Source organism: Eublepharis macularius, chromosome 1 (genome assembly GCF_028583425.1).
Source record: "Eublepharis macularius isolate TG4126 chromosome 1, MPM_Emac_v1.0, whole genome shotgun sequence".
NCBI lineage: Eukaryota > Metazoa > Chordata > Lepidosauria > Squamata > Eublepharidae > Eublepharis > Eublepharis macularius.
In genome coordinates, this window is record NC_072790.1 from 60429410 (window position 1) to 60455274 (window position 25865).

General features: G+C 44.3%; 1 protein-coding gene across 1 annotated transcript in view; it reads right to left on the bottom strand.

Moving 5' to 3' along the window:
• CSMD1 (CUB and Sushi multiple domains 1) overlaps positions 1-25865 on the bottom strand; it is a 1321894-nt gene that overhangs the window by 410282 nt on the left and 885747 nt on the right. Inside the window, exon 12 of the mRNA XM_054971211.1 lies at positions 2746-2849. Within this exon, the coding sequence (XP_054827186.1) occupies positions 2746-2849 (104 nt within the window). The remainder of the gene's footprint in view (positions 1-2745; positions 2850-25865) is intronic.

The window sequence follows — 25865 nt, forward strand, 5'->3', positions numbered from 1 at the left end:
GATGACCTCAGGGAACCGCGTGGCATAGTCCACAATCACCAGGGCAAAGCGATGGCCCCGGGGTGTGCGTGGCAGCGGTCCGATGAAGTCCATTGCGATGCGTTGGAAGGGCGTCTCCATGACGGGCAGCGGGGAGAGGGGGGCCTTCGGCGGGCGGCGGGCTGCCACCCGCTGGCAGGTGGGACACGAGCGGCAGTGGGCCTTCACGTCTGCATTCACGGAGGGCCAGAAGAATTGCTCAAGAACCTTCCTCAGGGTCTTGTGGTGCCCCAGGTGCCCGGCCCAAGCGTGCTCATGGGCCGTGCGGAGGACTTCTGCCCGATAGGCTGCTGGCACAAGTAGTTGGCGGACCTCCCCCTGGCCATTTGGGGCACGAGCTAGGCGCACCCAAACCCCTCCTTGCTTCTCGATGCGAGGGAGCCGTTGGGACCTCCGTTCATCCCGCACTTGCTCCTCCTCCCGAGCGGCTGTCTCTCGCAAGCGCTGCAATGACTCATCTGCCCCTTGAGCATCACGGAATGGGCGGTCTGCCAGGGTTCCAACTGGGTCTCCAGTCCGTGGTTCTGCCCCTGGTCTGGTGGAGGGACCCTCTCCCGGGTCGTTGGCCTCCTCCACTTGCAGAGCGGTGGCAACTTGTGGGTCTGTCAATTCCCCTGCCGCCTTCAGCCGCGACCCGGCGATCCCTGGGGTGTCTCTTCCCAATTTCTCCGCTGCCTGCTGGAGGAGCCTGAAGAACCCCGGGGCATCTCTTCCCAGCAGTATTGGTACGGGTAGGTGAGCTAACTGGGCAACTTCCATTTGGTGGCGGACCCCTAGGTACTCTATCGTGATTAGGGCCGTAGGGTACGGCTGGGTGCGGCCCATCACATCCGTCACCGGGATCCAGCGGTGCACTGGGGTGGCAGCTGGGAGGAGCTGGGGCCGAATTGCTGAGACTGCACTCCCAGAGTCCAACAGGGCTTGTAGGATCAGCCGGCCTATCTTCACGGTGGCGCATAGACTCTGCACCTGCTTGCCAGGCGGTGGGTTATTTTCCCAAACGAGGGCGCAAACCCTTGGCAAGGCCTCAGTGAGCGCGCCAGCTTGCATCTGCAGCTCCGCTGTCTGTGCTAGTTCCACTGGAGCAGCTGGGTAGGCTGCCTCCAGCTTTCCCCACATCCTATCCTGGCGTTCCTCCAGCCACGGTCCGAGCTCCGCTGGGGCAGCAGCCTTGGGAGGCCGCCCCTTGACTGGCGCCTGCGTCGGAACGTCTCTCCCCGTACGGGCCACCAACTTGTCAGGGCTTGCCGCCGCTGCCGCTGGGCGTGGCACTGGGCAGTCTGCTCCTGACATCACAGGGGGGCCAGGGATTCTGCAGGACCCTGCTCTGTGGAAGGAGGGGCGGTATACCTCACCCAGACTCCCTCTCAGTCCACTCGCTGGCCTGCTCAACCTGGCCTGATTACCCTCTGCGTCCTCCTTCATCTCCTCCTTCCAGAACTCTCCTCCAAGCCTCCACCCTTGCATCTTACTGCTCTCACTCCACATCATCACTCCTCACTCACACCCACCACCACAGGGCTCTTCCCAGCCAGCTTTTATAGGGCTTCCTTCTACTGCCCCACCCCTCTTCCAGCCTGGCCTTGGGCTGCACCAAGCAGTTGCAGCTGGGGTAGCTGATCTGGCCCCACTGACCAGCACCAGCTGTGCCTTGTTCTCTGGCTGCCCAGCCTCCCTGCCTTGGCTGATTGCTGAAGGCATGTCCAGCTGCAGTCCCCCGGCTAGCAGCCCAGCCTCCCTGGCAGAGCTGATGGCTGAAGGTGGGTCCAGCTGCGGCTCCTTGGCTGGTTGCCCAGGGCTTCCTGCAGAGTGCCTCCAATAGCCCCACCTGGAGTGGCTTGGCTTCTGGCAACTCCTGGGCCAGGCTACTATTTCCTAGCTGGGGCATGGCTTTGGGTTGTTGGGGCTGCTGCTGCTTCTCCTCCTCAGGTAAGGTCTTTGGGTGGGTGACTGCTGGGCTCCCAGTCCCTCTGCCCTTGCCCCCTTCCACCTTGCCTAGCCCCCTTTCCCTTCCTAGGGGAGTGGGACTTGCTGGCCTCTCTCTGTCTCCCTCTGCCTCCTGAGGCCCTGGGCTTTTGCCCCTTGCCCCTGGCACTGGCAGGTTCTGGCTCCATTTGCCTGTGGGAGGGGTTGACCTGCTGTACCCCAGCTGCCCCCTCTGCCTGCCAGTCAGACTGGTTGACCTGCTGTCAGCTGGCTGACCAGTTGACCTGCTGTCTGCTGGCTGCCCCCTCTGTTTGCCCGTCAGCCCGGCTGACCCGCTGTTCCCTCCTACCAAGTCTGGGGGCTGGGACCCAGACCCCGGACATGTCCACCTCAAGAAAAGTAGATGAGTGAGCTTCCAGAGCTGGGTCACTGCTTAAATGATAGACATCTGTATGTACCCAAACATATCTCCACTTAGAGTCATCTACAATGATTGAAATGTACCTCCAAGACAAAAAGAAAGAGGCATCTTAACCCACTCAAAAGATGTAATCCATAGAATTATGGACTACAAATGCAGACTGCCTTCTATTGGTCTAAATTTATATTTTCCAGGTTATTTTATAAAATGAAATGATTCTGCTTTTCTATAATTTTTAAATAAAATTATTGCTCATCTGTAACTTAGCTAGAGAGACAGAGAAACCTTTTTCAAGGCATGTGATCTAAAAAGAAAAAAAGGAAGGAAATGTAGAGCTAAATATTAAATCAGGTACTTACACATACAACACTGTTCTGGTATCTCCCACCTTCCCAGCATCTCCTACAGTAAGTGTGTCATACCCTCTTTCCAGTTCAAATTCTTCAAAGGCAAGCTTTATGACCTAATATAATTAGAAAAGTATATATTAGTTACTGAGTGTGTTTTGCAGTATATTATATGTCTGGTCAAGATGATATAATAATCACTGTAGTATATAATTTGAGAAATGTAAGTGCTGATGATTTTTCCCCATGGTACAGAGTAATAAAAATATATACAGAGAAAAACATTCACCTTTAAAAAAGTTTTGTTGCAGATTAATGTTTTAGGATTTTCCAAGTACCCAAAAATATAATCCAAAACAAAATCTCCACATGCAAAGAGTAAGAGAATGATATATGCTATCATATCAGGAACAAAATATAAAAGATATATTGCATATAGATAATTATTTATTTTTAACAATGAAAAAATAGAGATTAAAAAAGAGAACTATTCATCACCCCAAACTTTGGGGTGAGGCAAGGGGCAGACGTGATGTCGGCTCATCATACACTGTCTTTTCTGCCCCATCTTTCTTCTACTGCTATGAAAACAAAGTTGGGTAGAAAACCCAGCCAGCAGGGGCAAGGGGTGGGAGAGCCATTTAGTAGGACTAATGCCCACCAGAAGCTGGCAAATGGCAAGTTTGCTTTCATAAAAAGTGTGTCTGCATCATGACTTTGCTAACCTATCCCTCAGCTGTAGTCCCACCTAGAGATGGGCACGAACCACAAAAAAAATGAACCATGAGGTTCGTGGTTCATAAGTTTTCATGAACCACTTAGCAGCGGCAGGAAAACGGGCATTTGACAGTTTAAAGAGCCCTTTCCTGCCTTGCAATACTGTCCAAACCCCAGCCCCACACTTACCTTGCCCTACAGGCCTGCAGCGTTCTCCCCCTCCTCCTGTGAGGGGTGGGAAGGCAATTTTTGGCCTCTTCCGCCACCGCGTGGGCCCGCAGGGCAGGAGAGGAAGTTGAAAATAGCCTTCCCGCCCCTGAAATGGCTGCCGTGGGGGCGGGAGCTAGGAGTTTGGGCAGTTTAAAGGGTCCTGCTGCTTGCAAGTGGCAGGAAAAGTTTATATGGCAATTTCCCTGGGGAAATGGCCATTTAAACTGCCCCTTTAATACAACCCAAATGAACCAGTAGACCATTTCGTGGAAGTTAGTGGAAATGAGCTTCCATGAACTGGCCTGGTTCGTGCATTTTTTTGGGTCGTAATTTGATTTGTGCCCATCTCTAGTCCCACCTCTACCCCATGCATGCTATGTCGGAGGGCTCTCCAAACTCTGAGAAGCAGCTTTCTGCCTCTCATAAAGGGCTCCAATGGGAAGCCTGGTTACATGAAAATCATTCTGCTCATAGTTCTCTGGATTCAAGCCATTACTTTATGCAACCTATGCTCTGCACCTTGTCTCCCCTGTTCATCCCTACCTCCACACCCTTCTTTCCCTTCTTCTATCTTTTTTATGTCAAATTCCAGATTATGAGTTCCTCTGGTCAGGGAGACATATTGTTGTATTTTTTTTTAATGTCATGCTCATTGATGGTGCTACAAAATAATAAACAGCAATTACAATGAAAGAGAGAATGATAGATGAAAATCAGCTTACCAAAACATGAGTTTCATGTAGAAGCAAAAGTCAGGTTAGAACAGCAGCAAGTGAACAAGATTTTGGGATACAGGTGGATGGGAAGCTAAATATGAGCAGTCATTATGATGCAGCAGTAAAGAGACAAATGCAGCCTTGGGCTGTATCAACAACAGCATAACATCCCAATTACAGTATGTCATTGTCTCCTATATACCATATTGGTCAGGCCCCACCTGGAGTATTGTGTACAGTTCTGGAGGCCTTACTTCAAAAAAGATGTGGACAAACCTGGAACAGTTCTTCCAGAGCTCTCTCAGCCCCACCCACCTCACAAGGTGATTGTTGTGGGGATAATAATAGCATACTTTGCAAACCACTCTGAGTGGATGTTAAGTTGTCCTGAAGGGCGGAATATAAATCTAATGTTATTATCATTATCATTATCATCATCATCATCATTATTATTTACTCAGTCCACAGTTACAGCATGCAAGTGATTGGCAGTATTTTGTCAACAATTGGAATATTTTGTATTTCAAAAGAGGGGGAATTGCAGTCTGAAGTTATATAACCTTGGTCATCTAATGCCACTAAAATATGGTATGGAACCAAGTCTGTATAATCTCATTTCTACAATCACATACATATCCATCAATGTAAACCTCATTATGAGTATCCATCATAACAGTGTTGAAAAGAACAGTTTTAAAATATTTACAGGAGATAATTTGGCCTTAATCTCAGCCCTTTGTATACTAATAAAGCTGACCGTTAACACACATATATACACACACTGCAGCAGAGCAGTAAAAAAGAAACATAGACAATGAATTAATATTTTTTTCATTGAATAGAATTTCCATTTTAAAGATCATAAAGGTGATGTCTGATTTCATTTTGAACTTTATTTGTGTCAGATATCTTTTAACTTTCCATGAAAGTTAAAAGATATCTGAAAAATCTAGCTGCTCTTAGAACAATGTCCTTTAAAACTCCTGCTGCCCGGGCTGTCAGTTCTACAGTCCCCACACTGGTTCCAGAGAGGATTGGTTTAAATATTCAGGTAATGGTGGTCTTGTCTTCCTGCTGACTGTGCATGTTCACATTGTTATGCAAATAAAGGTATTCTTAAATGGTAATGGTAATGGAAACTGACAGCCCAGGCAGCAGAAGAAAGAGGCTGTCAGTTTCACAGCCCTCCTGCAGGAACCAGTGCGGGGTCTGTGAAACTGACAGCCTCTTTTCTTGCTACCCGAGCTGTCAGTTTTACAGCCCCCACATCGGTTCAAGTGTGGGGTCTGTGAAACTGACAGCCCCTTTCTCCTGCCGCTCTGGCAGCAGGAGAAAGAGGCTGTAAGTTTCACAGACCCTGCGACTGAACCCAGTGTGGGGGCTGCGAAACTGACAGCCCCTTTCTCCTGCCGCTCTGGCAGCAGGAGAAAGGGGCTGTCTGTTTCAAATGCCCCACACTGGCTTCAGCAGCCGGTGTGGGGCAGTTGAAATGCATTAACCGTGAACCACAAACCAGTTCCCAAACTGGGAAAAGGTAGGAAATTCATGGTTCATGATTTGTAGAATGCTGCAAATCAGGGCTTTTTTTCTGGGAAAAGAGGTGGTAGAACTCAGTGGGTTGCCCTTGGAGAAAATGGTCACATGGCTGGTGGCCCCACCCCCTGATCTCCAGACAGAGGGGAGTTGAGATTGCCCTCTGTGCCACTGAGCGGCGTGGAGGGCAATCTCAACTCCCCTCTGTCTGGAGATCAGGGGGCGGGGCCACCAGCCATGTGACCATTTTCAAGAGGTTCTGGAACTCCGTTCCACCGTGTTCCTGCTGAAAAAAAGCCTTGCTACAAACCATGAATCACGTGGTTCGGGGTTTTTTTGGTTCGTGTCCATGACTATTTGTGACCAACAGGAAATCAATACATTGGCTTGGATCCATGAACAGAAAGACGGAGATTGCACAGAGGGCAATCTAAACTCCCCTCTGTCTGGAGATCAGGGGGCGGGGCCACCAGCCATGTGACCATTTTCTCCAAGGGCAACCCACTGAGTTCCACCACCTCTTTTCCCAGAAAAAAAGCCCTGATTAGGACTAGCTTTCAACAGTGCAAGTGCTTGTGTTACAGCAGCCAAGTGCAAGCTATTACTGATAATCTTTCAAAATATGCCATCTCCTTTCCTTCCACTCAATTTCAAAGAAGTATATAACTCCAAATAGCAAGCATTACCTGTTTCCAGATCATGTAAACACTGTGAATTGAGTACATAGCTTTAAAAAATGTGAAAAAATCAATCTAAGTTTTTTAAACTTATTTTTTATAAAAGCTATGCCATTAAAAAAAATAATAAAAGTCCAGTTTCCAGTTGGTTATTAACTTTGCTGTGCTGATTCATGGTTCAAAATGACAAATGTGATACGTTTTAGGAATTGAGTTAAAATGTGCCCAGAGCCATCCACTCTCCTTTGTACACAGAGCAGATATTTACAATTGGAAGGAAGGGAATAACAAGCAAAGATTATTTGAATGAAACTCAAACATTTCCATCAATGTAGTATTGTTGGCAGGTACGAATATAAAAAAAATCATTATATAACCAAATCATATTCAAATGTGACCATATGCCACAGAGCAGTGATCAATTGTATTTGAGGATTTTATACTCTGTATCTGTAAACCTGTTCTTCTTGGAGACTTAATTATTGCATCAATAGCTGGTAACTTTAAAAGAAATACCATCCAGGTTGAATAATACATGTGTACACTCCTTGTGTCCCTAGGTAAGGGCAATGATTAATGGGCGAAATCATTTCTAATGCAACTGAATTTTAAAAGAGCAATATGGAAAGTAGGTAGAGAGATAAAATGCAGCTGTTGCCTCTGAGTAATAGACATATTCACATAAAGAAAACAATTTTAACTAACCACAGGGAAAATGCTATACCACATAATCACATTTAGATCATTCAAGCTGGTTATGAATAACATTTAAAGATTAATAACGCAAGATTTCTTGAGTCTTGCAGGGCAATTGGAGACAGTTCAGGACTTTAATAACCGAACCTTAAGATCCTGCTACACTGGTGCCCCAATGATGCTGGAAAATGCTGAAGAGGGAGAGAGGAATTTGTAGCTTGAGCCCCACAAGAGGCAAGGTAGGAATAAATAATTTTTTGACCACCAACAATCCTATCTGCAGCAAAATACAAGGAAGAGGCTGGACAACACAATTTGGATACCGCAGAGCATTCCTCCAACCATACAGTCCAACTCATACAAAAAAGACAAGTAACAGACCATTATAATCCTCCATTGGTACTTTTACCAGGCCTTCTGCTACTGCCTACCACCAATTGCCTCTGTTGCCCGCCACTGCTCCAAGCATTGGTGGCATTAAAAATGCTGTAGGCCTCTGCACTGATATATCACGTCCAGGTTCAATCCAGAAGCAACGATTGGTAGCTCTAGGAATTGCTGGAAACTCTATGGTAAAACCATATGTATAGTAAATCCATAGTTTTATCGTAGAATTTCTGGCCATTTCTAAAACAACCCATTGTCACATCACTCTCCCTGCTATGTCCTCACCCTCCCAACCCTACCGCTGATTGCCAGGCTCAGCCTTGCAGCCCAATCCATTGGCCATATTTCAAAACCAGCAATATATATCAGGGCAGGAAAGATGGCAGACAAAGGCATGAATAGTACTGTGAAACAGTACATGCTTAGCATAGCTGATGGGACCACTTTGATGGCTTATATGAGGTTAGCTGCAAGAGAGGCCTGGAACATACATGTGAGACTGTCAGACCCAATTGCTGGGGATGCATCCCATAGGTGGAAGGGCTGCTATTAAGTAGTAACGGCACATTACACTGTTTCTGGGTACTAGCCAGATAAGCACTGCAAGTTCCATGTTATAATTCACAGGTGTGTGCACTGAAAGTTCAGACTGGCACCCAGATGCATGGGGAGTGGAGACATAAATCTTCACCCTTGTATTATTTTCCTGACCTGAAAAGGTCATGGGGGGCCACTACTTTCCCCTTTGAAGAAACATATGTTTAACTCATCAGTATACACAAGTACCCCCAATGGTGTAAAAAAGCTACTCTCTAGGGCTCTTCAGGATGGGAAAATGCATAGGGGAAAGGCTTAAGTCTACTGTTCTTCTGCTCTGCGGTACCAATCCAAACCCATGCACCTGCAAATTATACATGGAACTTGCAAGATACATCTTGTTTGACAGGATTCAGGGCTGACTGGAAAAAGTGTAATGTTTAGTTAGACACACAGACTCCATGCATTTTAATTAGTGCTTTCCCATCCTGTCTATTTTCTTGATTCGAACAGTTGGGTCATCACTGCTTCTTTCCAATCATCCCAGAATTGCATGCAAGCAGAACCCATTCTAGGGAGACTACATGGAGGCTGTATCTTTGATCTGGGCCTAGGGCTCAGCTGAAAGCAATTTTCACACACCACACCCTGGAGAGGTAGGAAGAAATCACTTCACATTGTTGTTTCAGGTATTGGCTCTTGGGACAGCATTTAACAGAGGCTTGCACCAGAGATGCAAGCCTCTTGGACCAAGCTGAAGAGTGAGAGCACAAGGAGTCTTGGCAGCGGTTCTTAGCCTGGGGTACACAGCTAGGGAGCCCCATCATTGACATGCCTGATTATCAATATCAGCTGGCATGGAAATGTTGCCTATGAGACAATGCCTATATCATTATACCATGACTGCAGCCCTGGAGCATTGTGTAAGCCATTATGGCCAATAACATGTTGAATATGTGAATATATAGCTATTGGGGGGTGTACCTTTGAGCTTTATCTACATTGTGCATGATGTATGGTGAATGTACTATTGCTGTGCAGATGGGGCTGGTAGATATGAGTATGAGATCTATAAAAGGTGGCCTGTACCATGCAAATTTTTTCACTGCTTATCTAACCTTTCTGGAATTGTAAGCGTTGACAATGCAAGGGCCACTACCTCCCCCACTGGTGGCACCAATCTTATGCAATACCAGATCCATAAGGAACAAGACTGCATGCCTTACTGGGATGTTGCAGGAAGAGGAAGTAGATCTAGCTTGCATAACAGAGACATTGTTGGAGGAAAATGATATAGTGTGCCTGTCCCAACTAACATCTCCTGACTATGTGATCGTACACCAACCTTGCCATGGTAGCTGGGGAGAAGGGGTTGCTATTATCTTTCGTGAGTCCTTCAACTTTTGCAGACTTCCAGTACAAGCTATAGCTGGCATTGACTGTATGCTCCTTTCATTGGGACTAGAGATAGATTAGGTGTTCTGCTTGTCTACCGACTACCTAGCTCCCCACTAAGTACCCTTTTTGAAATGGCAGAGATGATTTCAGATGTGGTGTTGAAGACACCTAGACTGATTGTTCTGGGGAACTTCAACATCCATGCTTAATACTCCACAGTAGGGCCAGCCTAGGATTTTATAGCTTCCTGGGTGGCTCTGGGCCTCTCTCTAATAGTGCCAGGCCCCACACATAAAAGAGGTCAAACCTTAGACTTAATATTTTGCACTGAGGCTTTGAAGGAGGGTCCCGTTTTATGGTTGGAGATATGTCCTGAACCATGATCTGACCATTATCTACTGAAGGCAAAGTGAATATGGTGTCATTTAAGGACTCCTTAAAATGGTTCACAAAGGCTCATGGATCCTTTCTAGTTTCCAAAATGCCCTTGGGGATCTTAGGATTTCAAACACATACTCCATTGAGGATGCCATAGGAGCATGGAATGTGAAGCCCCTCAAAGCTATTGACAACACTACTCCTCATCAACCTTTCCCTCCCTTGTCATGGAAGCCTGCTCCAAAGTTTACCATGGAGCCCAGTGTCCTACAGAGGGCTGGAAGATGTCTAGGAAGACGCTGGCAGAAAAAACACACTGAAACGGATAAAGCATGCTACAGAGTCCATTGGAAGCAGCAGAGAGATCAATATCAGTTCATGTCCATCCCAATTATTCAACCTATCTTGTCATCTTCTGAATCCTAAATCTGAGTCTTTGCAGTCTCAAGAACAATTAGCTGTGATGCCTCTGCAGAGTTTTTTTGCGGAAAAAATAGCACAGATGCTTTCTGATCTGGATGCCATCTGTAATACAGGTGATGTTGAAGAAATGCATAATACCCAGTCTGGTCCACATATAGACCACATTGAACCAGTTACAACTATGAATATTGACAGGATCCTTGCAACTAGAAAGGCCACTATATGTACAGTGGATCCTAGCCCATCTTGGCTGCTAAAATCATGTAAAGATCACATAAATGAGCCCTTGAGGTCTATCATAAATCAGTCACTAACTCAGGGCACCTTTCCTCGACAACTCAAACAAGTGGTTATCTGCCCACTTCGTTAAAAACCATTCTAGACAAAAAAAAATGACATGGTCAATTACCACCGTGTCTCTAATCTGCCCTTTGTGGGCAAAGTGATTGAGAGAGCTGACCAACTTCAGTCTTGAATAACTCTGGTGCTGTGGCCCTATTTCAGTTGGGATTCAGTCTGGGCTATGGAATGGAGACTGCTCTGGTGGCAATAGCTGATGATCTCCACCTGAACATGGACAATAGCCATGCTTCTTTCTTGCTCCTCCTGGACTTAACTGCAGCCTTTGATACAGTAGACCATGTTATCTTGTTGAGCCCTGAGCCTGCGAAAGCAGGGAGCGCGGAATATAAATACAATAAATTAAATTAAATTAAATTAAATTAAATTAAATTACTTGAGGTGCCTGGAGGCAGATGTGAGTATCAAGGGATGGGCCTTAGACTGGTTTAAATCATTTCTCATAGAATGGACTCAAAGGGTAGCTGTTGTGGACCAGCTATCTGCAGAATGGGAATTATCTTGCTGGGTGCAATCTTATACCCTATGTTATTTAACCTCTATGTAAAGTCTGTAGGAGAAATTAGTAGCTATGGAATTGAAAGCCATCAATATGCAGATGACACTCAGCTCTATATCTCACTATCCAAATCGCCATGGGATGCAGTAGAGTTTGTCTGACCCTTGCAGACTCAGTTAAGACTTAAGAGCCTAGGGGGTTATACTGGATCCAGCGCTACAGCTAGAAAAGCCAATTAAAGCAGCTGCAATAAATGCTTTCCACATACTCAGTCTAGCCTGGAAGATGGTCCCCTACCTTGACATGCTTGACTACTTGACTTGACTACTGTAATGCACTATACATAGGTCTCCCCTCTAAGTTAGAGACTCCAGTTGGTACAGAAAGCTGCAGCTCAGCTACTATAGGGAGTTAGGAGGACCATTAATATTAGTCCCTTTCTACAGTCACTCCTTTCTACAGTCAGTCGAGTTACTGAGCCAAATTCAAAGTATTGGCTATCACATACAAAGCTCTACATGGCCTTGGTTCAGCATATCTACAGGACCACCTATCCCCCTGTATTCCACCACAGCAGCTTCACTCATCTGAACAGGGCCTTCTGCAGGTGTCATGGGCAAAACCAACAGCTGCCCATATATATGCATTCTCTGTGGTGGCCCTCACTTTATGGAATGGTCTACCTGAAGAAGTTAGGAAAGCTCCCACTCTCTTGGCCTTCTAGAAATGATGTAAAACTGACGGCTGTACTTTAAAGGGTTAAGGAGGGACCACAGACTTTACTACTACTGTTGTATACTTTGAAAGACCACAGACTTCAGTACTATTGCTATGAGTATGAGCCTAGTGAGTAGCTCCTATGTTGTTTAATATGTCAGCCATGGAACTGCTTATGCTGTGTTTCAACATTTTTTCAGCTTTATATTTAATTTGTTGGTTTTTAAAAAAATCTTTGCAAATTTGCATGTATATACCTTATTGCATGTTTATTGAAATGTCTTTGATATTAACTGAACTGACTCACACTGTGTAATCCGCCTTCATTCTTAGTGAGAAAGTCAGACTATAAATGATATCAACAAATAAATAAATAATCTGTAGGGCTATGAACCTTAAAGAACTCATTGCCAATATAAATGCCAGACAAGTGCTAGCTACCAGTGAGAGATAATGTAGGTGTGTGTAGCACTGAGCAGCTGTGAGAACAGTGGAGCCTGGGCTGGGAGGTCTCCCTAGCCACCCTAATTGCCCTGTAGTCTTTTCCTAGCAGCAGTCTCATTCTGAAATTAGCTTATGTTAGTAGTGATCAGTGAATAGATAAATATCCCTTTCTGTAAAATCTCATTAACACAGAAACACACCTGTGAAATAATCCAAATATTTATTGGTTTTCTTTCCCACTGCACATTCATGATAGGTATGGCTTTGTTAATTGAACAACTGCCTGTTAAGCAGCTTGCATTAGCAGCACCAGGGCCAAGCTTTATAAAAGAGGGCTGGCATTCCCACAGCAGCATAGCCGGATCCACACCGGTTACAATGGCTGTTGGGTCATGCTATAATCTTTGCTCTCAGTCACACTGCACTGCTGAGTGGGATCCATTCTTGCCTTCAGTTTTGTTGAAGGATTACCTGGAAAAAGCCAACAGACACTGGGGAAATGGGTAATGTCCAGCAGCTGCAACAGATATCATGTGGATTTGACATGTGGTGTGAGCTATAGATATGTGACAGAATGGCATCACTTAAGTGCTCTTCAAGAACCAATACAACTCCCCACTCCTATGACATTAACCCACACTTTGAGATTCACCTGTTGGGGACAACAGTGTAATAATTGGGCCAACACTCCCCCATCCCCTGTAGGAGTTGCATAGGAACACTGTTTTTGTTTGTGCTGCCTCATGGGGCCAAACTCTGACCCTGCAAGGCAAAAGAAGGCATAAGGGTTTGACAAGCAGTAGCAATGGTGGAAATATGGTTGTATCCCTTGTTTCCCTCATCTAATTAGGGCTAAATTGTGTTGCTGTTATGCTGACAAACCTCCAATAGAGGTCTATCTTTCTGCATTATGCAGATTTACCGTATGTCTCCTTCTGCTGTAAGACCACTAGCAATTGTTTTGGTGTGGGGGGAGGGGGAGTTGTTAAGATACAACTGCTACATATTACTGGAAATAGGATAAGGAGATATGGGAGATATTTGCAGCAGACTTGGGAGATATTTGCAGAAGTCTGAACAGTCCAGTGATCAGTATGCTCTTCACAGATTTGTGATCAACCTTGGATGCAAAGTTCTGAAAACTGCTATATTTGGGGGCAAAGTGCCTTTTCCCTATAAAATTTTAAATTTTTAATCACTGCACCATATTGGCTTTCACAGGCTGCTTGCTACTGGGCCTGGGTGAGTCCTGCAGGTTATGCGTTATCAGGCTGGCCAGAAGTTACCGCCTGACCTGGCCCCAATGAGTCCTCCTTCAAAGGCCAAAAACAGCCGTGGATAGGACCTTCTCCCCTCTCCCCACCTTTTATTGACAGGAACCAGGCTGGCAATACTGCCATAGTTGTCTAGCAAAAGCCAGTGAGTTCTTTCATTTCTTAAAGCTACAGACATCGCTTCTATTATTTTGGATGCATATAAGATTTTTCTGGAAACCTGATGCATTTTTCAGGTTTGTAGATAGATTTGTCTTTTCAGTTCGTAACTCCAATCTCCAGTTTAAATATCTAGATATATTGATGAGATCAAGATGCATAATAGAATTCATTCTAAGGATCACCCTGTGTATTCTATTCAGGTTTAGCAGACAGAATGAAAATAAAGTTTAAAGTTTAGGTTCATACAATGGCCATTTTGTCACCAGGTATCTGAATTTGTATGACTACAGAAAGTAAAAGAATGAAAAATCTAGTCACTCTTATATTGCATTGCCCCAAATAGGAAACTCACAATTGCTGGCATGATTTTGAGCCACGTCAGTCTACATGTAATTCATTCTTGCCTCGAGGTAAGCATCAAGAAATCTGCTTTAGGAGAATTTTAGACTCTTGTTTCAACTGCTGCAAAAGATCTGCACTATGTAAGGGTTGCAGACTGATAATGACCCTCCCTAACTATTTGTGGCCCCAGAGGAAGCAAATGGAAGAAATAAAGAGTAATAAATAAATAAATAAATAAATAAATAAATAAATAAATAAATAAATAAATAAATAAATGTGACCTTATATTCTACTGAAGTTTCAGCCAACTACTTTAGGTGGGTAGAGAGGAAAACAGACTTTCTAAAACTGCAGCCAGTTGTCATTTCATTTACAAGTGGCTTGTTGTTTTATTGGACATGCAGTGCAGTCCAAAGCACATTTTCTCAGAAGCTAATCCTACCAAGCTCAATGGGTCTTACTCCCTAGTCAGTAGGTTTAGGATTGCAGCCTTAACAGTGCCCTCCAAAGCAGTTACATCCTTCTAAGTGTACTGAAGTCAAAGGGCTTAGAAGGGCGCAACTCTGCTGAGGATGGCGCTGCATATAGTCTAAACAAATGGGGGACCCACAAGGACTTGCAGGGGGCATCTCATTTCCCCCCTCTCCCACCATGTCCTCTATCCCTTTCCTGGCCGCCCTTATGCCCTCTCCCCCTTTCCTGCTTCCTCCTCTCCTTCCCACCAACCTTTGTCTGCTCCAGCCTTTACCTTTCCCTCCTCCAGTCTCTTCCCTATGGCCCAGTTGCATGGTTATTGCTGAGCTGGGCCCAGTTGTGTTGTGGGGAATCTGCAAGGACTTGTTGGGGGGGTCACTTTCCCTGAATCCCCTTCTGAACACTATTTCCTCTTTGTATTGTCGAAGGCTTTCACGGCCGGAGAACGATGGTTGTTGGGGGTTTTCCGGGCTGTATTGCCGTGGTCTTCCAAGACCACGGCAATACAGCCCGGAAAACCCCCAACAACCATATTTCCTCTTTCCTTCCTCCTAGCAGCCTGCATATGCTTACTTTTCCATACATCCTTCTAACCTTCAGACCCACTATACAACTTACCTTATATCTGGCCCCCATCTTCATCTATATTAATTTATATATTGCCTTTATTTATTTATTTTATCATATTTATATTCCGCCCTCCCCTCAAGCAGGCTCAGGGCGGATAACAGCATTAAAAACATTTAAAACATTTCATTAAACATTATCATAAAACATTAAAAGCATTGTATAAAGATATTAAAAATAGCAGCACTCTTTTTTTTTTAGTGGCGATTACAAAAAGTGCAGCAGTGCAATTGAACATGGCAGCAGCTTCAGAACAGTGGTGGGCAGCTCTCATAGGGAGGGGAGTAGATGTTATATCCTCCAGCCAGTGGAGGCCCAGCCTCAGCCATAAGCCTGGCGGAACAACTCTGTCTTACAGGCCCGGTGGAAAGATAGTAGATCCTGCTGGGCCCTGGTCTCGGTAGACAGAGTGTTCCACCAGGTAGGAGCCAAGACTGAGAAAGCTCTTGCTCTAGTCAAGGCCAGGTGGGCCTCCTTGGAGCCAGGGTCTGATAGTAATTTCTTTTCTCCTGATCGGAGGGTCCTCTGGGGAATATACGGGGAGAGACGGTCCCTCAGATATGCTAGCCCCAGTCCGCACAGGGCCTTATAGGTCAATACCAAAACCTTGAACCTGATCCGATACTCCACTGGCAACCAATGCAGCTCGCGCAATATTGGTGTAATATGCACCCTATTTGGTGCATTCATAATGATGCGCCCTGCTGCATTTTGCACCAGCTTTAATCTTCGGGTCAGGCACAAGGGTAGGCCTGCGTATAGCACATTACAATAATCCAACCTAGAGATGACCATTGCCTGGATCACTGTAGTTAAGTCACAGGTAGACAGGTAAGGGACAAGTTGTCTGGTCTGCCGCAGGTGGAAAAAAGAAGACCTGACAACCGCTGTGACCTGTGCCTCCATTTTCAGGGAGGCATCTAGGATCACCCCCAGGCTCTTAACCCTTGGAACAGGCACAAGCTGTGCCCCATCGAGGGTCGGGAGCCGGAGTCCCGAATCCAGTCCCCCATGGCTCAAGTATAGGACCTCCATCTTTGTTGGATTCAGTTTCAGTTGACTCTGTTTCAACCAATGGCTGCAAATGCATGTTCCAGGACATCTGGGGCTGAGCCGGGCCGGCCGTCCATCATCAGATACAGCTGGGTGTCATCTGCATATTGATGGCACCCAAGCCCAAAACTTCGCACCAGCTGGGCAAGGGGGCGCATATAGATGTTAAACAGTAAAGGGGAGAGTATTGCCCCTGTGGGACTCCACACACCAATGGGTGATGGGGTAACAATTTCTCCCCAAGCGCCACCCTCTGTCCCCGACTGTGGAGAAAAGAGACAAGCCACTGTAAGGCAGTCCCTCGTATCCCCACATCGGCGAGGCAGTGAGTCAGAAGATTGTAATCGACTGTGTCTAACGCTGCTGACAAATCCAGTAATATCAGCAGCGCTGAACCACCTCGATCCAGATGTCTGCGAAAGTTGTCCGTGAGGGTGACCAGCAGCGTCTCCGTCCCATGTCCTGGCCGGAACCCAGACTGAAAGGGATCTAGGGCCGAGACATCATTCAGAAAACCCTGTATCTGTCCCACTGCCGCCTGCTCAATCACCTTTCCCAGAAACAGGAGGTTCGAGACTGGGTGATAATTGACTAGGTCAGTGGGGTCCAGTGATGGTCTTTTCAGGAGCGGTCTCACCACGGCTTCCTTTAGTGGCCCGGGGAAAAACCCCATGCCCAAGGATGTGTTAACAATGGCCTCCAACGAGGACCTCAGACCATCGGCACTGGCCTTTACCAGCCACGATGGGCATGGGCCCAGGGGGCACGTGGTGGGCCTAACAGATTGCAGGGTCCTGTCAATCTCTTCCCCGGAGAGTGGACTGAACTGATCAAATATTGACCCTAAAGACGGCCAAGGGGTCTCTAGTTCCTTCACTGTATCAACTGTGGCTGGCAGGTCATGGCGGAGAGACAAAATTTTTTCAGCAAAAAAGTGCTCAAAAGCCTCACAGCTGATGTCCGAATTCTGAATTTGGCAGTCTCCCCCTGGGAGGGAGACTAGTGATCGAACCACATTGAACAATTTTGCTGGGCATGAGCTAGCTGATGCGATGGAGGCTGTATAAAACTCCTTCTTCACAACCTTCATCGTCATCTCATAGGCTTTCATAAATATCCTATAAGATGATCTTGCCTCTTCGTTGCAAGATCGCCGCCACACTCGCTCAAGCCGTCTTAGCTCCCACTTCTTTTCTCGAAGCTCCTCTGTATACCAGAGAGCCCGTCTTACACAGGGGCAAAGAGGGCGATGGGGAGCAATTTCATCGATGGCTTCGGAGAGCCGGCATTGCGGGTCCTCCACCAGCTCATCTAACGAACTGCCACAAAGGGGGCTTAAAGCAACTTATATCATTCCCCTCTTCTCCATTTATCCTCAGAACAACATTTTGAGGTAGTTTAGGCTTGTTGCCCAGTGAGCTTCCACAGCAGAGTAGTGATTTGAACCTGGGTTCTCAAACTCTAGTCCTTAACCACTACACTACATCACATTTTTTCTTGTTGGGGAGGGAGGTGCTGCTGTTGAAGTGTAGCAAGCTGCTAGACCTGGATGAGTCATGCAAGTCCTGTGATATCAAGTCACCCAGCAGTTACTTCTGGGTCTAGCCCCAATAAATCCCATCTCAAAAGCCCAAATGCCACTGGAAAGGGCCCTGCCCCTTCCAACTGCCTTTTACTGACATAAATCAAGCCTGGAATACTGGCTAAACTCTTATGGTTGCCTAGCAACAGCCACTGAGGGTATCTGGTTAAAGTCACAGGTGCACAGTTTATCATTTTGGATTCTTTTTAACCTCCCAATATATTTTTCTTAAGACTTCATCCTTTTCTATAAGCCTGGGACATTTTTCAGGTGTGTAGGAAGATCTATCTTGTCCATTCATGGTTGCAATCCTCAAATCTTTGCCACTTTGTCATTAGTATATAAGATTTAAATATCCTCAGATCAGGGCCACTTGGTTATTAGTATATAAGATAATACTAAGAGAAAATGGAATGTTCAAAGCAGCAGATCCCACAGATTGTTTGGTGTCCCACAGATTGGTTCACCCTTTTTAAATTTTGCAGACTATAGCCTGTCTCCTGTCCTTGAAGCTCAGCTTTTGATGTTTTAATGTTCGTACTGAAGCAAAGAAAATATGACACTGTAAAATCATTTTCCATAGATGTAAGAGGATGCAATTTATACTTAACTGTATTAAAGCAATTATTAATTCAACTATCATATTTGTAATAATTTACAAGAAAGAAGGATGATAATTTCCCTAAGAACACAAAGCTCAATTGTAACTCAATTGGTTACAGTTTATTGCCATCCCATGTCAGCTCTGCTGAATGTTAATATTTGGAGAGATGGAAAAAATGAACAAGTCTAATGAAGAGTCCAATCCTTTCACTCATAAAACATTTCTCTAGGGTCAATTTTGGTTAAGAAAGTCAGAAGATATACAACGAAGATAAGCTGTGTAAATCAATATCTCTAATTCTCAACATGGCTAAACCTGTGGATACTTAAATCCAGAGATCAGAGACATGAACAGATGAACCATGAACAGACAAGACAGATCTTTCTATGACCCTGAAAAAAGCCCCAGGTTTTCAGAAAAATATGAAATCTTAAAGGGGTGGAGATGTTTAAAACCTTGCAAAATGTGTTTGTATTGTATATGTAAAAGAAATGTATAATATATTATATATATTAAAAACCTTGCAAAATAATAGAAGCTTTAAGAAGCTAATGTACTCAGGGGCCATTGCTAGGTGACCACACTGTATTACCAACCTTCAAGCCTTGGTTTCTGTCAGTGGGTATGTTCTATATAATATGGTTTCATAAGGGGAAGAGGTTTCAAAATCACTTATAGAAGTGAGTGAATGTTTTGGTCTCTGCTGTGCTCAAAGAGAATCAGCCCTTCTAAAGTCAGAGAGGCAATGAAATGATGGGTGTCAAATGGAAACTAATCAGAAGTGTCAACTGAGGCAAACCCGGTTATATTCTGTTGAAATGACATGCTCTGTCAGGCACATATCTATCTGCTAACTAGCTCCCCCTGCTGCCCCTTCTATTACCCCACCATAACTGTTAGATAAGAATGTTTCTCCCAATTACTGGAAATTACTCTGTTTTAATTCAGAACATTTACTGTGTTTGCAGGAGGGTGTTGTTCAGATTGGGTGTTGATTATTAAGTCCAGCTGTGCATTTGCACCAAATATCACATGTTCTGGAGGATTCCCCAACCCTCTTGAGAAGCTTTTCAGAAACCCAGAGGCTGCAAGTAGGGGGAACGCAGTCCAGAGATTGCAGTTAATTCTACAAAATTGCTTGCAGTTAACTGGATCCATATTCCAACAGCTCTGCATAATTCTGAAAATATGCAAATATGTATATGCTGTTAACATCAAAAATGAACATTTTAAAAAGTGTGAAGAGCTTGATTTTTTGATTTATCAAAAAACAACGTCTGTATTTGCATTTTATATTTCCCCAAATTCAGATTAAAAGACAGTGTGATTTTTTTACTATGATAAAAGCACCCAGAACCCTCCCCCCGTAAAAAAAAGACCAACAGAAGCAAGAAAAAGGGTAAAAGCTCTGTTCAAAGAATATCTGTTGTATTCATTAAAATATAAAAATAAGACTTAAAAAATCAGACCACAATGTCATGTATGTTGTGAACAGAGTAAGTTAAGAAGGAAAAACATCCTTTGAAATTTTGAGGATAGTGTTGAAGCAGTTTGTATGAAAATAAACAATTAAAAGGGGTGGGATAAAAGACTATATAATATGTCTCAAAGCTTAACAAGAGGGAAAAGCATTTCTCTGGTGTGTATTTTAAATCAGTGTGATTCATGAAAGCCATGTTATTGTGGGGGATGTTGGAAATTAAAATAGAAGCTCCCCACAGTCAGAGATATGATCCTTTCTTCTCTTGTGCACTCAGAAAGATGGAGCTGCAGTCTATATAGAGATATAAGCAGATACAAGCCCCAAAACTTGCAAGAAGAAATACCACCCTTCCCTCTCTTGCTCACTGAGCTACCTGCTCGCTGGGCTACCCGCTCACAGGTCAGCATGACAATCTGTAGTGTCGCTCTCTCCACTTGCCTGGCTCACGTGATGGTGATGGCAGCTCCTGCCCCTCCCCAATATCAACAGTGCCACCTACTTGGCTTTGTGGCTGGTGCTACAGCTCCCGCTCCTCTCCTCCCCACCTACCGTCTGTGTTGGTGCCTGAATGGTTCATGCAGAAGCACAGCAGCTCTGCTTTCCCACCCGGCTGCCTGGTAGGGGTGGCAAGGTGCTCCCCTTGCCCACAAAACCGTCTCAAACAGTAGTTTCCTTAAAATGGCATCACAATATAGTGTCTTAAGATCTCAATTTTTCCACCCATAATTTTTTTACACTTTTTTTGCACAAACATCTCCCTACTCTGTACCTGACTCCAGTCTAGATTTAATAATCTACAAACTGAGGTCCCAGTTCAGAATTAGATATATAAAAAGTATATAAACTATCAGATCTTGCCTAAATAAAGTTAGTGTAACAACCTCCTTATCTCTTGTCTCAAATGCTAGTTACCTCATGAGGCAACTCCCCAGGTGTCTTGTCCTGGATCCTGCCTTGCTCCATAGTACCGATGCCTTCTACTAGAGAACCTGAGCCTTACAGTTTCAGTACTGGCAGGAATGGGATCTGGTAGGCTTCAGATGGCTCAAAGTACAGTAGCTGACTTCAAACGGGATCACAAGAGTTAAAAAACCAAAAAAACCAAAAACCATCTCTACAAATTTATGAGTTTCTACTTGTCAGACATAATTCTAATCAAGTCAGCAAAACTTCACTGATGTGAAACCGATGAGTGATTACAAACAGGCCCATATTCTGTGTTTTGCCTTCATATACCTCAAGCTAAATGTCAAATGACAATATGTTTGTTGAGGCTATGTGGCTGCATTGCCATTTATTATTATTTATTAGCATGACTACATCAGTATACGGCAGGTAATAATAAATGTCATGTTTTGACAGCTATGCTGGTCTGTAGTTGAAGATAATAGATGCTACTACCATGAGTTAATTTGATGAAGAAATAAGCAACCAGGAAGAACTAATTGGAAATGGAGAAAATAAAACTGAAAATAAAGACTTAACCCACCAAGATAATAAAACAAGTGCAGAAGCAAGCAGTTTCTTTCTGAGTTTCTAATCCTACATCAGGATACCACATATGTACTCATTCTGCTTCTTTTGCAGGAGTGCTTTTAGAGATTACAAATCTCCCCACAGATGAGAAAATTGACTCATATTTCATAGCAGTTAAAGAATGCAGCGAACATCATCTCAGCTGTGGAGTATTTGAATTGCATTCTCTTATGATTCTGGCGCTATTGTAATGATTATATAACCATCCCTACCGGTAGGTGCTATTGCACATCTGAATACCTGGCCTGGTTTTGTATCGGTTGTCGTTGTTGTCCTGTGTGGATGCTGACTGTAGTAACTGTAGAGCCAGTTTGGTGTAGTGGTTAGGAACGTGGGACTCTAATCTGGAGAGCCGGGTTTGATTCCCGGCTCCTCCACTTGAAGCCAGCTGGGTGACCTTGGGCTAGCCACAGTTCTCTGGAGCTCTCTCAGCCCCACCCACCTCACAGGGTGTTTTGTTGTGGGGATAATAATGGCATACTTTGTAAACCGCTTTGAGTGGGCATTAAGTTGTCCTGAAGGGCGGTATATAAATCAAATGTTATTAATGTTATTATTAATTGTTTTTAAGATTTGTGCTGGAGACCAATTGTAAACCTTTTATTAAAGCTTGTTCCTTAACAAATACGTTACACTTTTTCTGAATGGGTGCAACCCAAAGGTCATGCCTCCTGTTGTTTTCTACATGTCCCAAACCTGGAAATCTGGATTACTTCCTACAAGTTGGTGATAAGTGATCTTCCTTTTGAGAGATGAAAAATACAACTGGAAGATGGAGCTAAAGAATTACAAATATTTTCAGTATTCAATACGGCAAACATGTCTTGCTAGCCTTGCTTATTTTAAATGGATTGTCATATTAAAGGATAAGAGGCAACTGTAACCCTTAGTCAGATCAACTCTGAGGATGCTTTGATTGTCCTTGTGTGACATAACCAGGACCAGTGCAATTCTGGTACGCAAATCTTCCTACTCCTGTGCTTGGCGGATTGCCTCTTCTGATACTACCATTGGCTGCTTCAGGGCCAATGCTACAGGTTGCCTGCAGCCCGTTTTTTATTCAAGCAGCAGCAGCAAGGGTCCTGGAAGTGACAACTGATAGAAACCATACCATTCATTTGGATAGTGAATGGGTCCTGGATATAATTGTTTGATATCTTAACTTGTACTTATAAAGGTATTCCTTTCAAAAAGTATGGTATGGTCCAAAGTTAAACAATGAAAACATGTTTATTCAGAAGATGAGATGTAATTCTTTTCTTGCTTTTTCTATTTCTTGTAGTCAATAGTCTACAAAACTATTCAAAAAGGTGTCCAATAAAGAGTAGCAATTTCCAGATATCTACTAATTTCTAGTTCTTGTAAAACCACCCAATGGGTATTCCCAATGGGAAAAGGCCTTATGGGGATGGGGTTGGGTCGGGTGAGAGCTGAAAGGGATGTGGAAAGACAAGTGGTCGAAGGGACTAGGAGGAGAAAATGTCAAAGGCTATAGAGCGGAATGGCATGTTTATGGAAGGGAGGGATGTTGTGGCTGAGAGCCAGAGCCAGGGAAGGAGGTTTATAGGAAAAGGACCCTCTTGGTGGGTAGGGAGTAGAGATGGGCACGAACAGCGATACGAACAAAAAAAAACACGAACAGCCCAATCTGCTATTCGCGAACAAGCTGTTCACGAGGCCCCATTCTAAATGAACAGGTGGTCATTGCAAGCCTCGTTCATTGCAAGCCTTGTTCCACATTGGTTACAACAAGGGAGCAAAGACCAGGGGGGAGGGGGGCTCCCAACTCTGACTTTGCAGACAGTGGTGAGACAGCTGCTGTTGGCATTTTGATAGAGAGAGTGCATTGGAGCTTGAATTTTCTTTGTGTGTGGTGGGATAGGGATCTACTCCTTCAAGTTCCAGGGCTGCTGCCAGGCTCTGGGCCAAGCTATTATTTATTATTGGTACCTTTCCTGCTGCCTGCTCAGGTAAGGTTTGTGGGAGTGGTGCAGTAGGGATCTACCCCTTCAAGTTCCAGGGCTGCTGCCAGGGCTCTCGGGCAAAGCTATTATTTATTATTGGTACCTTCCTGGTGCCTGCTCAGGTCAAGTTTCTGGGAGAGGTGCAGTAGGGATCTTGACTTGGATGATGGCTGGAGGAGAGCCTGCTGGCCCCCACAAACAGCCAATCACAAACATGTTCGTGAACAGGGCCATGTTCATGAATGGCAATGAACAACGAACATCATGTTCGGGGTTTTTTTCTGTTTATGCCCATCTCTAGTAGGGAGAGGAAGTTAGGGATGGGAACACAGAGTTATAGCTTGCCTAACCTGTGATGAACAACAGCTTTGGGGATGAAACAGCGGCATCTAAAAACCAATCTCAAACTGGTTGTTTTACTCCTTTAAGTCCTTTTTGTAGTGGCAGGAAACCAAGTTGTCAAACTGGAATTGCACTGCAGGCTATGCTAATTTTGACAGAAGACAGTTCTGTCTCTAGAAATTCAATCAAGAGAGCTTCTTGATTGCTCTGGCTAATATGTGTGGGTGTTACGTGCCATTAAGTCACCTCTGACCTATAGTAAACCTATGAATGAAAGACCTCCAAAATGTCCTATCATTAATAGACTCGCTAAGATCTTGCAAACTAGAGGATGTGGCTTCCTTTATTGAGTCAAGCCATCTCATTTTAGGTCTTCCTCTTTCCTACTGCCTTCCATTTTCCATAACATTATTGAATTTTCCAGACAGTCTTGTCTTCTCATGATGTGACCAAAGCACGATAGCCTCAGTTTTGTCATTTTAGCTTCTAGAAAGAATTCAGGCTTGATTTCGGCCATTTCCACACATCCTTAAAGGGACGGCCCACTCACTGAACGCTGGCGGCTGTTCTCCTTCTCTCCACACAATATCAAAGCAGCAGCAGGTTGTTTGGCTTTGGTTTTTTGGTGCCTTTTCTGAGAACGCAATTTCCTGCACTTCCTCTGTCACCAAAACGGTGCCAAAAAAACCAGAAGCCAAGCAGCCTGCCACTGCTTTGATATTGGATGTATGTGGAGTGAAGGAGAAAAGCCGCCAGCATTCATTGAGTGGGCCATGTCTTTAAGGACATTTGGAAACAGCCTTGATCAAGAACACATTTATTTGTCTTTTTGACCATCCATGGTATCTGCAGTGGTTAAGCATTGTTCTGGAGATTTGTTAAGTATTCTAAGATGTTTGCTGATGCCACACAAGTACTGATTATCTTGGAATTCCAGAATTCAGGGTGATCTCTTGTAATCATGAGACAAAACTTCAGGCTGCATTGCATAGTTTGTTTCTCACAAGACCAAGGTTGCCTCACTATGAGATTTGCATTTGATTTCATTTCATTTCTTCATGGATTGCTGACAGTCTCCCCTATGCTCTTGTGTATCATATGGCTTTGGGCTTATAGGGATTTGGGAGTAACATACTGCAGCCTGAAAGACTCTATGGTATCATGACCAATGAAGTAAGGCAGAGCAGAAACTGAGCAGAAGTGCCCCTTACTATGATCAGTGGACATCACAAAGCAGAAAAAGAGGCAGAGAGAGTAATTTGAACAATATTGCTGATGGCATTGGCCAGTACCTACACGGGGATTTCAGGCTAGACCGACCTTGATGGACCAATGGTGTGACTGAGTATAAGGCAGTTTCATATATACTTACATTGGCTCTGGTTATGGTTCAGTTTGGAGTGGTAAATATTAATATTAGGAAATAGCCAAGTGTCACATACTCCATCTTTTACACTTTTGATAATCTGAAGCCAGATTCTATCCACCATCTCCAAACAAGGCCCAGTTTTTTAAGTTTGCCATACCTAATTGCACTTTCTCTTGCCATTTAAATCAATGATTTATTTTCGTGGCATACATCCTCTGAACCAGAAATTCAACAACTGAAGAGTCATATTTTAATCTTCTGAACAAACCCATGTAGGATTCAAACAATAAAATAAATTCTTGAATGAATGAATATCTCATATCTCGTTTATTTTCCTTTTATTTGGTGTGAGAAGTGTATATAGTTATAAAGTCCATGCAAATATAATAAACACTAACAGATTATTTAGAAATTAATCTATTGTTACGTTTTGTACAGCTACTACTATTGTGATTTGCAATGTTCCCAGAGCAACCTGACTGAATTACAACTCTGTAGTTATTCTAAGGCTGTAACTGTATGAGCATCAGAATGTAATTCATTGGACTTTTATTTGCTTATCCATATTTCATTTTCCTGTGAAAACATGACATCCTTTGTGAATTCTCTAAATGTCTAAGGACAAATA